We start from the raw sequence: 15,011 nt of genomic DNA, 5'->3' as shown, positions 1-15,011 counted from the left end.
GAGCATCGACCAAAACAATGACGTAACGTACAAAGAGACTGAACGTGATTCACTGGCATCATGCTGACAGATGAGGCAGCATAATTAAAATTACACAGTAATGATTGTTTTACTACAAACTTTGAGACTAAACTAAAACTACTTATCAGCTAACATAGCATACTGATACACACATACAGCTACATACTACCGAACTATACCAGACAGTTTACTGTTGCACTGTTATGTTGCACTATTGTATGTTTTGTATGTCATATGTTGTACTACTATCAAGAAACCAGCGTATTTGCTTAAATGTATCCTGTATACCTGACTTTTAGTATAAAGAGAAGATCGTTGAAATTATTTGAAAGTTACGAAGCAAGGTAGCTTGCAGTTCGTCAGCGTTAGCAGGCGAGATCAAGTTATCTAATATTATACAGATCAAATCTTACGGCACTATATTTCTGCTTTGCAGTTATGTAAGCTTACCTGTCCAATAAGAAGAACGCCAATTCAGGGTCGGTTTTGATCCCCAAAACCGAACGAAGGTCCCTCCAGGAATCAAATGCCCTGCCGATGTTCACTCTAGTTTTCACTCGACCACGATCATGTTCCCGTTTAGCCAGACGGGGTTCAGTAGATAAATGTTTTTTTTTTTTTTTTGGGTTACTCAGAGTTTGTGTAGGAGTCGGTGTTGTGCTGGGAGCCGGACGCTTGCTGGATACCTTCTCTAAGATAACGTTACCTAGTGTTGCAGTTTGTTGTCGCTGTTGAATAGCGGAAGAGAAGCACTGAGGCAAGGCTCTTGGGAGCGCGCATAAACATCACATCTTTTGGATTTTCCCGGCAAAAACGACTCGCTCCCTTCACGTGAAAATCAGTCTACAGGCTTTAATAGGCAACCTAGGAAGTCCGGGAAGGACTCATTTTTTAAGTTGCGTTACAAACCATTCACACATAGGAAAAAAAGGCAAATATTACATGAAAAATGTTACATATTGCACCTTTGAAATCAGCTGATTTTTAAACTGACGTTGTTTCCTTAGTCCACAAGAGGGCACAATAAATACATAAACCATTCAGCACCATTATATTATTGCATAGAACATTTCTATCCTGGCTGTTAAAAAAAGAGCATTTCATTTTCAACTAATGTGCATAAAATAAATAAATAAAAAGTTTTAGTCAGTCCACATTCTCAAATGTTAAGTCAAAAGTAAAATGGGGGGTGGGGTGGGGGGGGATTCAATAGACAGTTCACATGGTGTTACACTTGCACTGATTACTACTACTCCAGACTCAAGCTTCATAATAACAGCGAAATACCACATTGTTTTTATTCAGTACAGTTGTATGTAGAGTAGCAATATTCACAGATAGCAGTGGTATTCGGCTGAACTCGGTGGTGAAGCGGCTCAGACTATGAGCCCAGGCCAGGGGCTGTTCAATAAAATGAAACACAGCAGAATGGAACCGAATGTGAGGATCTCGAGACACACATTTCCAAGTTGAACATCTTTCCTGACAGCATTTAAACCTCTCATTGCTTAATCTAAGAAACGCTTATAAGAGAGCAAGACGCAACAGCCAAAGACCTCCACCATCTGTAAGGGGCTGTTCACACCGAACACTGTTGCAACCATCCATTTGTTTTTCTATGTGAACTCGCGCTAGACGAACGTCTTTGTTTCCCTTTGTTTTTGTTTATCCAGCGTCTCGTGCAGGAGCGCTGTTTTTTAGATGATGTGTCTAATTAAAAAGAACTTTAAAGGCATATTAAGACACCTGCTTTCTGTTAAACTGTATTTGTTGTGCTGTGTCTAGCCTTTTTTAGCGCAATGTGATCGATCTAAAGTCATCGTATTACAGTGAGGATAAAAAAGTGAATTGAAATAAGATGCGTTTCTGATTTGTTTATACGTTTCTCTCGGCTGCATGAAGATATTAATGTGCTTTCTCACGTCACTAGCTTTAAATATGCAACTTAGCTGGCTAACGAATGCATAAACGTGACCAGCTGGATATAAACTAATACAAATAGATGGTAATAGATGGTAGTAATTGTGACATTTAAACATTTGGGTAGGACTTGCATGCATTTTTGTCACATTGTTCTAACCGCTTGAGGTTAGCTTTAATGTTAGCATCCTCTCAGCCTTGTCGGCAAACATACTGCTGTTCTCTACTAATACAACATCTAGTCAACAAATCAATTACTTTATAATGATATGACAACGTGTACTGTAGTGTACTGTATATGTACCTTTTCATTGTTGATGTTTTAAATCCACATCTGAAGTGTTCTGCTCCATGCAGAGTGTAGTCTCACGTGTCAAAACAAACACCACAAGGCATCAGTGAAGTGATAGTTTGTATTTCACCTCTAGATGCTGCTCTCATACTGTATAATGACAGCGGACACTTCCCAGCCGCTCCAGCACCGGACACAATGGGGAAAAACATCGGTGTGGAATTTTGCCGATAACCGATAGTTCTAGAAATCTGTTATCGGTGCCGATTAATCGGCAGAACCGATATATCGGTTGACCTCTACAAGCTGTCACATGACACAAAATGATGTGGAAATGTGCTTTAAATGTCGCATTTTGTTTCTGGACACAGTCGGTTAGGTTTAGGTGTTGGTTTAGGGGTAAGGGTTTTCACCTGAGATGAATTGCTGATAATTGCAGTTTCTATGTTCGCAGTGAGAGACGAGGGATATAAAAAGGAGGCCAGACCTCAGAGTGAGAGAGAGAACCCAGCTGACAAGTCGTTTGTGTTGGTGGCTGCCATTCCCAGAGCATTTGAGTGTTTATATGTGAAGCTTACTGATACGCTGTTAAGCAAACGTGTTTTGTTTTATTAATAAATTTAACTTTGAGTTGGATTCGCCGTCTCCCGCTTCCTCATTCCTCGAACCTTGTTACAAACCTAAATCTAATATTCCCCTTAAATACTTTGTCTGATTTTGACACCGTTTCACTTGCTTTTGGCGCCCCCTACTGGACATTTAACTGGAAAACTGCAGCCAAACGTGTAATGAAGCACGTAATTTCGTTTTGCAGAAATGTTGTGATGGTCACGCAGTGTTCATTAGATCAGGCTAGGTTTTTCAATGGCTGATTCTACAAGTTCTACAAGTTGGTTAAGGGCCGTATGGATCGTATAAAATAATGGCTATTTTTTAAATGATTAGAATCAGTCTGATTAAGTTGATATTGGAAGCTGATAAAATTAGGGAGTTTTTTTTTTATTTTTTATTTTTTATTTTAAACAGTAAACAATTTTTCCTTGCCTTATATTGAAGAAAACTTAGCTCGTCAAGGCAGTTCACGTGAGCTTTAAAAAACTAAACAGTTTTTCTTGTTCAAATTACAGTTTTATGTTACCTTATTTATTAAAGCATGTCAAATTCTACATTCATGATTTTAGATGGTGCAAACGATGTTTTGTAAGCAGGGTAGAAAATAAATAAAACAGAATAGATTTTATAATGTCTGCATTTATGTTGGTTATCTGCCATGTGACAGTCATGTGATCATTCAGTCAAACAATCAAGATGGCGGCCCGTGCTATAGCGGCGCTTTGGTGCCTGATATCCACTATGATTGCGTTGTTAAAGATACATTTTACTTTGTACAACATTCACATTGCATTCCTTCAAAGGCAACGAGAAGTTTACTCGGAGTTGATGTCCGGCGACGGAACACCAGGACAATTGTGTTTCAGACCGTACACGCAATGGTGATTTTTTGCATGCGCAGTAAGGCGTTCTCATACATTTCAGTGTGGACGAGCAACTTTTAGAAAACGCTTGTAAATGGCAGTTGGACGGAGAGCGTTTAGAAAACAAAAACGCCATTTTTGCAATGGATCTGGATTAATGTAGACATAGTCACCATTCACTGTCATTGCATCTTTTTTTCCCATACAATGAAAGTGAATGGTGACTAAGTCTAACATTCTGTCTTTTGTTCCACCAATGAAAGAAAATCATACAGGTTTGGAACAACATGAGGGTGAGTAAAAGATGACAGTTTTTATTATTATTATTATTATTATTATTTTATTTTTTATGGAACTATCCCTTTAAATTCTGTTTTGTATATATTGGCATTAAACTGAACTGAATGAAACTGATTGACCATTGTTCAATCTCCATATTGTGTCTCTGGTTTACTGGTATGCGCTGAAATGTTTTGAGACTAAGCAAACTGAATAAATTATACAACTGGAGTAAATAACAGATTTTCCTCTGGGATGCATTTGGATGAAAATGCATTTAGGTGAAAATATTAAAGTAACAGGAACGCAATAAAAGTTAATTGAGACTGTTACGGTTGAGATATACAATAATAACCAGACGCATGGAGCCAGAGTTTTAGCGGTAGCTGATTCTATAAGTTCTTTTATGTGTCTTTGAACCATATGAAATAAATACATTTAATTAGCTGCTTGTTATAATATATTTCAGCTGGAGTTTAATTTAGTACTTTAAGGGTGGTAAGTATAAATCAACAAACTTACCTGACAGTAAAAGAAATCAACAAGCCACTTACTGTACAGCATATGTACATTTTTAATTTGCGTTGCTCTTTTAAAGGGACGGTTCACCCCAAAATTAAAATTTTGTCATCGTTCCAAACCCTATGACTTTCATTCTTTCCGTTTGGAACTACATAAGGGTGACTGAATGATGACAGAATTGTCATTTTTCAAAATAAATTGGTTAATCTTTTTACAAAACAAATGAAGTCAATCATTTGTCATGGTTCTATGTGAAATGCAGTTTCAAGCCAAACTTGTTGGTTGATGAGTACTCTCCATCGTAACTGTTGTTCTTCTCATGGTAGTTCTCATCTCCTGCCCTCTTAAAGGCAAGAGTTTGTGGCCGTTCGGTGGTTTGTGCTACTATTGGACGAAACCACTGTGTCGATATTAAGCATACTGCAATGTGGGAAGTTTTGGCAGCTACAGTGTGGGAAAAAACTGTGAATTAAGGCCAACAGAATTTGTAAATAGCTCTCTTGCAATGGTTACTCAAGCCATCTGTGATGAATGTCAGCTTTTGCTACCATTGAGGGCTTAATTCTGTGTTAAGTGCCATTTTATGAAAATGTACACACTGTGAAAATGATTAAAATAGTGATTCCACTTTATATTATTTGTATAAATTGAAACAAAGGTTTTGGAATTCACTTTTAGTGCGTGTTTTGTAATAATTGGTCAAGTGCTTATAACATACTGTGCATAGTATCATAGGAGAAGAGGTTATTTAATCATACTTTCTTTTATTGTGTACTTGCAGGTTTGCCCTTGGCGACTCTCGAAGACCCTTGCACGAGACCGCCGCCCTGGTGGAAGACATCGTGCACACCCAGCTCATCAATCTCGTACGTATAAACAGCATTCGGAGAAAGCTTAAAGGCTTTAGCAATGCAATTAAAGTCAACACGAAATGGCAATCACATATTTTTTTACTTCATGTGCTACTATCATGCCGCACTGCAACACTGCTATTGAGCCAGCAGCGCGAAACATACGACACAATCTATGTAGTGCGAATCCTGAATAAATGACTCTCGTGAGCCATTTAAAAAAAATCCAAAGTGAGAAACATACAGCATGACCAAGTCTGAATCCCGAACGGATGACTCTTATGAGCCGATTCTTTTGAATCCACAGCGCCAAACTTGCAGCATGGCTAGTGTAGTCTGATTCTCGAACGAATGACTCTTATGAGCCGATTCTTTTGAATCCACTGCGCAAAACATGCAGCATGGCTAGTGTAGTCTGATTCTCGAACGAATGACTCTTATGAGCCGATTCTTTTGAATCCACTGCGCAAAACATGCAACATGGCTAGTGTAGTCTGATTCTCGAACGAATGACTCTTATGAGCCGATTCTTTTGAATCCACAGCGCAAAACATGCAGCATGGCTAGTGTAGTCTGGTTCTCGAACGAATGATTCTTATGAGTCGATTCTTTTGAATCCACAGTGCAAAACATGCAGCATGGCTAGTGTAGTCTGATTCTCGAACGAATGACTCTTATGAGCCGATTCTTTTGAATCCACTGCGCAAAACATGCAGCATGGCTAGTGTAGTCTGATTCTCGAACGAATGACTCTTATGAGCCGATTCTTTTGAATCCACAGCGCAAAACATGCAGCATGGCCAGTATGGTCTGAGTCTCGAATGAATGACTCTTATGAGCCGATTCTTTTGAATCCACAGCGCAAAACATGCAGCATGGCCAGTGTGGTCTGAGTCTCGAATGAATGACTCTTATGAGCCGATTCTTTTGAATCCACAGCGCCAAACTTGCAGCATGGCCAGTGTGGTCTGAGTCTCGAACGAATGACTCTTATGAGCCGATTCTTTTGAATCCACAGCGCCAAACTTGCAGCATGGCTAGTGTAGTCTGATTCTCGAACGAATGACTCTTATGAGCCGATTCTTTTGAATCAACAGCGCAAAACATGCAGTATGGCCAGTGTAGTCTGGTTCTCGAACGAATGATTCTTATGAGTCGATTCTTTTGAATCCACAGCGCCAAACTTGCAGCATGGCCAGTGTAGTCTGATTCTCGAACTAATGATTCTTATGAGTCGACTCTTTTGAATCCACAGCGCCAAACTTGCAGCATAGCTAGTGTAGTCTGGTTCTCGAACGAATGACTCTTATGAGCCGATTCTTTTGAATCCACAGTGCAAAACATGCAGCATGGCCAGTGTAGTCTGATTCTCGAACGAATGATTCTTACGAGTCGATTCTTTTGAATCTACAGCGCAAAACATACAAGGAAACCAGTGTAGTCTGAATCCCGAATGAATGATTCTCATGAGCCGATTCTTTTGAATCTACAGTAGGAAACATGCAGAGCGAACAGTGTAGTCTGACTGGCGAACGAATGACCCTTCTGAGTCAGTTCTTTTGAATCTTCACTGTAAAACATACTGTGCTACCTTCCGAATGAATGACTGATTCTTTTTTTCCTGAATGATACATTTTGTTTACTGTTTCAAATGACTGTATTTTAATGAGCTAGATCCTGATGAAAAGAAACCGTGACCGTGTCCTAACCAGACGCGACGCAATGCTGCGACACACGATAAGGGGTATCTTTTCCATGTTAATAAGAGTTTTTTTCCTAACCAGACGCGACAGGGCATTCTGGAATGGTTACTATTTTCTGCAACATCGCACCGGGCAGTCCAGTCAAAAACGGGTCTAAAATCTTTCTCAAAACAGTATATTAAAGCCGGGGTGACACTAGCCAGTTCAAAACGACTTTATTTTCACCGAGGATGTAACAGACCTAAGGTATGTTGTGTTTGAGATCTCATTCTCTTCAACCGGAGCTCTGTTATAGATGCACACACACACACACACATACACACACACCGTCATATGAAGATCAGAGTACAGATAACAGAGTACTGCGTGAGTGTGTGAACATTAAAAATGGTAATAGACTGAATTTGGATGCGATTCATAAAGTAATTTTTCCCTGTGTATGTGTGTGATCGTGTACTATCCCTTTGAGGTTTGCCGTAGAAAGTGTATGTCCATACGCAGCTTCAGTGAGAAAATGAGGTAATAAACATACTGTTCCATCTGACTGTTGTAACATCTGCTTTTATTGTCATTTATTTCTAATCATTTTAGTGTATGAATATCGCGGTAGCACATCACGTCGTGTCTGGTTAGGAACCCCCCCACCCCCCACCTCCCTTGCGACCAACTCAGGTGCTGGTGCGACCATCTGTATAACTTGGTGGCCCCGGTGCTTCCGCTCTCAAATGCAATTTCCATTCCTACTTATTAATATATATGTAATAACAATGATTCATAAAGCACTCAGCTGTCCTATAAGGTTACCTACTTAACGGTAATCTAGCTGGTCATTTAGATTCAAGGTAACGAGCATGACACCCTGGTACATATGTACCACCCTTGACATTTGCGTCTGGAAAATGGTTTTACTGAAATCTGTAATTAAGTATAAATAGCATCATCAGAGGCCATCTGTTTTCCCCACCAGTGGGAACACCAGTGACTTCAAATGCTTCCTCGTCTTTTCCAGTCTTCTGAAAGGGATCACGTTCAGTCCGACCGCTGCAATGTGATAGGAGAATTGCGCCGAGTTAAGTAAATAACTGTGCTTACAAAGCCAATTGCTTTCACTGCTTAGATAAACAGTGTTCCTCCCCGGCTTACACCTTGTCATGCCGTTACCACAAGCAAATCAAAACAATGACTGGAACACAGCAGAATTCCCCTGTACACAGCCCAACAAATATCGCCGGGAAGCAGCCTGCATTTTACTGGCACGCTGACTTGCGATTTAATTAGTTATGCTCGAAGAGCGCCTCAAGTTTGGAAACTCGGTCGGAGAATTATCTCTTCGGGGTCATGTGGAAAGCTCTGACACATTGCGGTGGTTTTAACCTTTCACCCTGTAACTCCATGATGTGCTCCCTCGCAAAAAGGAGTGAAGTAGCTCTTAATGTTCATTGTTTTAACCTTTACCCTGCCGAGCCAGATAGCTCTTAAATCAGGCAAGCCGGTGGTCTGTGTGCTTCACTGTGTAAGCCACCTAACGGACTCTACCCTGCATTTTACATGCTTAAATTTGTCATACCACTTCTATTTTTGCGAGTATACAGTGTGGTCTTTTCTGTTTTTACTTTGGGAGCCAAACCATCAGGGTGGCTGAAACTGTCGAATCGAAGCTGAATGTGAATATGAACACATCTTGTAGCAGTAAACCCAAGAGCAATCAAGCTATTTACTGTATTTGCATTGCGCTGTTTCCATCTTGCCGAGTTGTTGGCTACAAAAGATTTCAGCCCATTTATACTCTACTTTTACTAGAATGTCATTTCGTTCCAATCTTGTATGACTTACTTTCTACTATGAAGCTTTTACAAACTGTACATATTTGAAGAATATCCTAGGCCTCTCTTTTCTATATAATGAAATTGAATGGGGATTAACGCTGTCACGCTCAGAAAATGACAAAAAAGCACCATAAAAGAGGTCCAGATTATAATAATGCACTTTAATAGTCTTCTGAAGCTTTGTGTGAGGAAAAGACCAACATTTAACCTCCTGAGACCCAAGTGCGACTGCTGTGTGCATGAGTGACTTGTTTGTAAATTGGATTGATCCAGTTATTTAATTCAACTCACTGGAAGATTTTCAGTGAATAAAGATGTTCACTCTGCTTTTTTCCATATAATGAAAATGAATGGGGCTGATACTGTCACACTCTCTAATGACAAATTAAACACCATAAAAGTGGTCCAAATAAGTCATGCGCAGGACCATACAGAATCTGTGGACTTTTTTGCATTTTCTGCGCTGATTTTTTCTGCGCTGATTTTTAGGGATTTAATACATAGCAAAGTGTATTACAGTACATGGTTACTAACAGTACTACACTCTTATTGGTAGCTTAAATCATATTAAAAATAGCAAAATGTGTCATAAACAAACATGTGAGGGATGGGAAGTGCGTTGATGTTGCAATTGCGCAGAAATCTGAGAAATCCGTCTGGGCCTGGTCATGCGCTTTAAAGCTTTATGTGGGTAACAGCCCATATTATTAACTCAAATAATTACAACAGGTGCCCTGGCATTCCTTGTTGAGTTCTTGAGAGAAGTAGCAATTCCCAATATGAGAGTGAATCATTCTTTTGAGTCGAATCTGCTCAATGAATCGAAGTATAGGACTCTGCGGAACAATAATGGTCGTTTCTCAATCTGTGGGCGTTTTAAAATCGCGATGGACGTTTTTGAACTATCCAGTGAAAGTAGGGTATCTCAGTGTAGTAGACAAATCGTTTAAAGCGGTTGAAAAATGCCCATCCTGGTTTGAAAAACGCCCACTGATTGGAAAATGCCTATTTTTGTTCTGCAGAGACACAAGTCTCAATGAACTGGTTGATCACAACACTGGTCTGAATGATTTGTTTGTGAATTATATTAATCCAGTTCTTTAATTCAACTCAGTGAATATCACCTTAAATTTCGGACTGTTCGTCACTGAAAGCTATTGTATGATTTCAGGACATTTGAAAGTTTAGCACAAGTCATATGTACCACTTTTATGATACTCTTTTTGGTGCATTTTGTCATTTTTGGAGCTTGACAACCCCAGTCCCCATTCAAGAGTGGCTAGAATAGTCATCAAAAAACCCCTGTTTGTGTTCTACAAGGGTCGGGGGAGTCATTAGGGTAAGGAGGGTGAGTAAATGAAAGTATTTTCATTTTTGGGAGAACTATTCCTTTAAACTTTGTGGAGCCCCTCCATGCATGTCATTTAATTTTGAAGATCAATGGAGTCTGATTAAAGTTCTGGTGTGTTCTGCAGCGCACACGGCCTCTCATCTGTTTCCATGTATGGCTGAAGTTAACAGCTGCTTCACAGGCCAAAGAGGAAACATCCTTCCTGCAGCCCACCGCCGGATGTTCACATTCACGTCTTGTTCGTTTTATGTTCTGTCTTTATGTTTCTGACAGTGGATATAGACAGATTTACAGATGCACCAGCTTCCAATCAGATGGACAAAACGCAGTAACGCATTATAAATCACACCATTAAAAACTATCATATCCCACGTGCCGTCACATAAAAGCCAGGACAGCCTAAAATCATTTGCAAAATGTTTCCATAGGATGTGTTTTATAGGTCAGAGGGCATGATAAAGCCGTAACATACATCCAGCGCAATTGTGTTACGAAGTGTCATGTGTGAATGTAATTTACGCCGTCATAACACATTTTTCATATAATGAACTCAAGAAAGAATTGTGAGATGTTTCAGATGGCTTCAGCTGTGCGATTTGAGATGTATCAGTTTTATGGGAGATATACACTATATTGCCAAAAGTATTCGCTCATCTGCCTTTAGACGCATATGAATTTAAGTGACATCCCATTCTTAATCCATAGGGTTTAATATGACGTCGGCCCACCCTTTGCAGCTATAACAGCTTCAACTCTTCTGGGAAGGCTTTCCACAAGGTTTAGGAGTGTGTTTATGGGAATTTTTGACCATTCTTCCAGAAGTGCATTTGTGAGGTCAGACACTGATGTTGGACGAGAAGGCCTGGCTCGCAGTCTTCGCTCTAATTCATCCCAAAGGTGCTCTATCGGGTTGAGGTCAGGACTCTGTGCAGGCCAGTCAAGTTCTTCCACACCAAACTCGCTCATCCATGTCTTTATGGACCTTGCTTTGTGCACTGGTGCACAGTCATGTTGGAACAGGAAGGGGCCATCCCCAAACTGTTCCCACAAAGTTGGGAGCATGGAATTGTCCAAAATCTCTTGGTATGCTGAAGCATTCAGAGTTCCTTTCACTGGAACTAAGGGGCCAAGCCCAGCTCCTGAAAAACAACCCCACACCATAATCCCCCCTCCACCAAACTTAACAGTTGGCACAATGCAGTCAGACAAGTACCGTTCTCCTGGCAATCGCCAAACCCAGACTCGTCCATCAGATTGCCAGATGGAGAAGCGTGATTCGTCACTCCAGAGAACACGTCTCCACTGCTCTAGAGTCCAGTGGCGGCGTGCTTTACACCACTGCAACCGACGCTTTGCCTTGCACTTGGTGATGTATGGCTTGGATGCAGCTGCTCGGCCATGGAAACCCATTCCATGAAGCTCTCTACGCACTGTTCTTGAGCTAATCTGAAGGCCACATGAACTTTGGAGGTCTGTAGCGATTGACTCTGCAGAAAGTTGGCGACCTCTGCGCACTATGCGCCTCAGCATCCGCTGACCCCGCTCTGTCATTTTACGTGGCCTACCACTTCGTGGCTGAGTTGCTGTCATTCCCAATCGCTTCCACTTTGTTATAATACCACTGACAGTTGACTGTGGAATATTTAGTAGCGAGGAAATTTAACGGTGGCATCCTATCACAGTACCACGCTGGAATTCACTGAGCTCCTAAGAGCGGCCCATTCTTTCACAAATGTTTATAGAAGCAGTCTGCATGCCTAGGTGCTTAATTTTATACACCTGTGGCCATGGAAGTGGTTGGAACACCTGAATTCAATTATTTGGATGGGTGAGCGAATACTTTTGGCAATATTGTGTATCTGCACGGCTATTAGTGGGCAGGACTTTACACTATTATTTAGTATATTTATTTTGTATTTTATTATTATATGTTATTATTTGCAAAACGATATTACGTGGCTCTTTACACATATCACGGCAGTTCCAGGTGAAATATCCACTGTGTGGTGCTGAATACTAGGTATATTTTAAGGTTAACGCTCTATCGAGAAATCAACAAAACCTACAGTACCTACCCTAAATCTTAAACCTAAACTTAAGTAATAGTGTCATCAAAGCTGAAGCAATGTTATTTTTGTGGCGTGACTCGTACCCCAGTATTTGCATTGCAAGTGCAACGCTCTATCAGTTGAGCTACGGCACAGTTTGATCCCACTTGAACAGGCTTGTACATGTAGAGTCATGCGCTATATTAAAAATGTTTAGATGTCATAAGATAGCTTATCACTCATTTGTTATGAAAAATACTATCTTTTGGTTCGTGTCCCTGAGTTGCAATAGCATTTGTGAAATCACGTTGATTGCAACAAAACAATTATAATTTCAACTCATCTCTTATTTAGTTAACAAAAGGCATAAAATCTCAATTAGAGGAAACCAACAGCAAAAAGAACTATATTGTAATATATACCATTACTGTGACATAAATAACTCTTACCGTGATATAATTTCTTGGTCATACCGTCCACGCCTGGCCAAACAGATGAAGAACGTTTCAGATAAACCTGTGAGGATTGCAGCCTTTCTCCACCTTGCAGTTTCCTCAGGTGGTGGTCGTTCTTCTGGATAAATCTGTTTTTCTTCATTCGGGATCACTGTACATTCATTTCATCGTATCACCGTACTGTTTGCGCAGAATCTGTTTGGTGTTACGGTGTGTTATGACACTATTACGTGTTTATTTTCGGAGCACTATAAATAACCCCTCGTCTCGGCAGTAAGCACTAAACAGGGCATGATGGTGATAACCTTTCATTAATTTCTGCTTCCTCCCTCGTGGATTTATTATTGTTTAGAGAGGCCAGGTGTAGTGCCAGTCCGACTGTAATTGTGAGCAAGCTATTTAGCTGAAGACCACAGCGGTAATAAACCAAATTGCACAATAAATACTTCCCAGATGGCCTGCAAAACTTTTCACACTGCTCTGTCAGTGTAGACACAGAGCTCAGAGTGTTTGTGTGTGGTGTGTGTGTTACAGAAGACGTGGATAAAGTTTTTTTTGCACCTAGCTCTCTCTCTCTCATGTCTGTCATTAAGTGCTCCAAGATTTATGGGATCTCTAGTCAGTTTGATGCATGAAAACGGTCAGAAACTGTACCGTATTTGTTTATGTATATGAATAGTTGAGATAATCTAGTATTTTCTATTGATCGATCTATTTATATGTCTGTCTATCTGTCTATTAATTGGTCTTTCAGTCTCTCTCTGTCTCTCTGTCTGTCTGTCTATCTAATCTATCAACCTTACCCCTTTTTTTCTGATATTATCAATTTTTAGTCCAGGATTCCATCCCTATACGACCTTATATATCTTTAAAAGTCCCTTGTCATAAGAATAATGTTTAGGGACTTTTATTTTGAAAAATATTTTTTTTTTATTCCTCCCAGGAATGCATTAAGCATGTCCTTCACAATGTGTGTCAGTGTAAATTCAGACCTTTTAAAATCCCATATCTATCTATCTGTCTGTCTGTCTGTCTGTCTGTCTGTCTTTATTTTATTTATTTAATTTTTTTCCCAATTTGGAATGCCCAATTCCCAATGTGCTTTTTAAGTCCTCGCGGAGGACGAATCCCAGTTGCCTCCGCGTCTGAGACCGTCAACCCGCACATCTTATCACGTGGCTTGTTGAGTGCGTTGCCACGGAGACATAGCGCGTGTGGAGGCTTCACGCCATCCACCGCTGCAACAGCATTCAACTCACCACGCGCCCCACCGAAAACGAACCACATTATAGTGACCACGAGGAGGTTACCCCATGTGACTCTACCCTCCCTAGCAACCGGGCCAATTTGGTTGCTTGGGAGACCTGGCTGGAGTCACTCAGCACGCCCTGGGATTCGAAATAGTGAACTAGCGAACTCCAGGGGTGGTAGCCAGCGTCTTTACCACTGATCTACCCAGGCCCCCCTGTCTGTCTTTATTTCTGACTCTCTGTCTGTCTCTGTATGTCTGTCTTTTTCTGACTAACTGTCTGTCTGTCTGTCTCTTTCTGACTGGCTGTCTGTCTGTGTCTGTGTCTGTCTCTGTCTGTCTTTCTGACTGTCTGTCTGTCTGTCTGTCTGTCTGTCTGTCTGTCTTTAATTCTGACTCTCTGTCTGTCTCTGTATGTCTGTCTTTTTCTGACTAACTGTCTGTCCGTCTGTCTCTTTCTAACTGTCTGTCTGTCTGTGTCTGTCTCTGTCTGTCCCTGTCTGTCTTTCTGACTGTCTGTCTGTCTGTCTCTGTCTGTCTCTCTATCTGTCTGTCTGTCTTTTTCTGACTAACTGTCTGTCTGTCTCTGTCTATATCTCTATCTGTATGTCTGTCTTTCTGTCTATTTGTATTTATGTGTATCTGTCTTTTTGTCTTTCTGACTGTCTGTCTTTTTCTGTCTGTCTCGATCGATCTATCTGTCTGTCTGTCTGTCTGTCTATCTATCTATCGGTCTGTCTCTGTCTGTTTGTCTCTATCTATCTGTCTGTCTGTCTTTTTCTGACTAACTGTCTGTCTCTGTCTCTGTCTGTATTTCTGACTCTCTGTCTGTCTCTGTATGTCTGTCTTTTTCTGACTGTCTGTCTGTCTTTCTGACTGTCTGTCTGTCTGTCTCTGTCTCTCTATCTGTCTTTTTCTGACTGTCTGTCTCTGTCTGTATCTCTATCTGTATGTCTGTCTTTCTGTCTATTTGTATGTATGTCTATCTGTCTGTTTGTTTGTCTGTCTTTTTGTATTTA

At 40.5% G+C, this 15,011-nt stretch overlaps 1 protein-coding gene across 6 annotated transcripts in view; it reads left to right on the top strand.

Annotated features, from left to right (window-relative positions):
• Positions 1-15,011, top strand: part of LOC127410724 (transcription initiation protein SPT3 homolog) — a 160,484-nt gene that overhangs the window by 87,052 nt on the left and 58,421 nt on the right. For all 6 annotated transcript variants that reach the window (XM_051645927.1, XM_051645924.1, XM_051645922.1 and 3 more), the window contains one exon: positions 5,291-5,375. Coding sequence is in view for 4 of the 6 variants with exons in the window: in XM_051645924.1 (XP_051501884.1) it covers positions 5,291-5,375 (85 nt within the window). In the remaining 2 variants the exon portion in view is untranslated. The remainder of the gene's footprint in view (positions 1-5,290; positions 5,376-15,011) is intronic.

Source organism: Myxocyprinus asiaticus, chromosome 20 (genome assembly GCF_019703515.2).
Source record: "Myxocyprinus asiaticus isolate MX2 ecotype Aquarium Trade chromosome 20, UBuf_Myxa_2, whole genome shotgun sequence".
Lineage (NCBI taxonomy): Eukaryota > Metazoa > Chordata > Actinopteri > Cypriniformes > Catostomidae > Myxocyprinus > Myxocyprinus asiaticus.
This window is presented reverse-complemented; position numbering and strand designations above follow the sequence as displayed.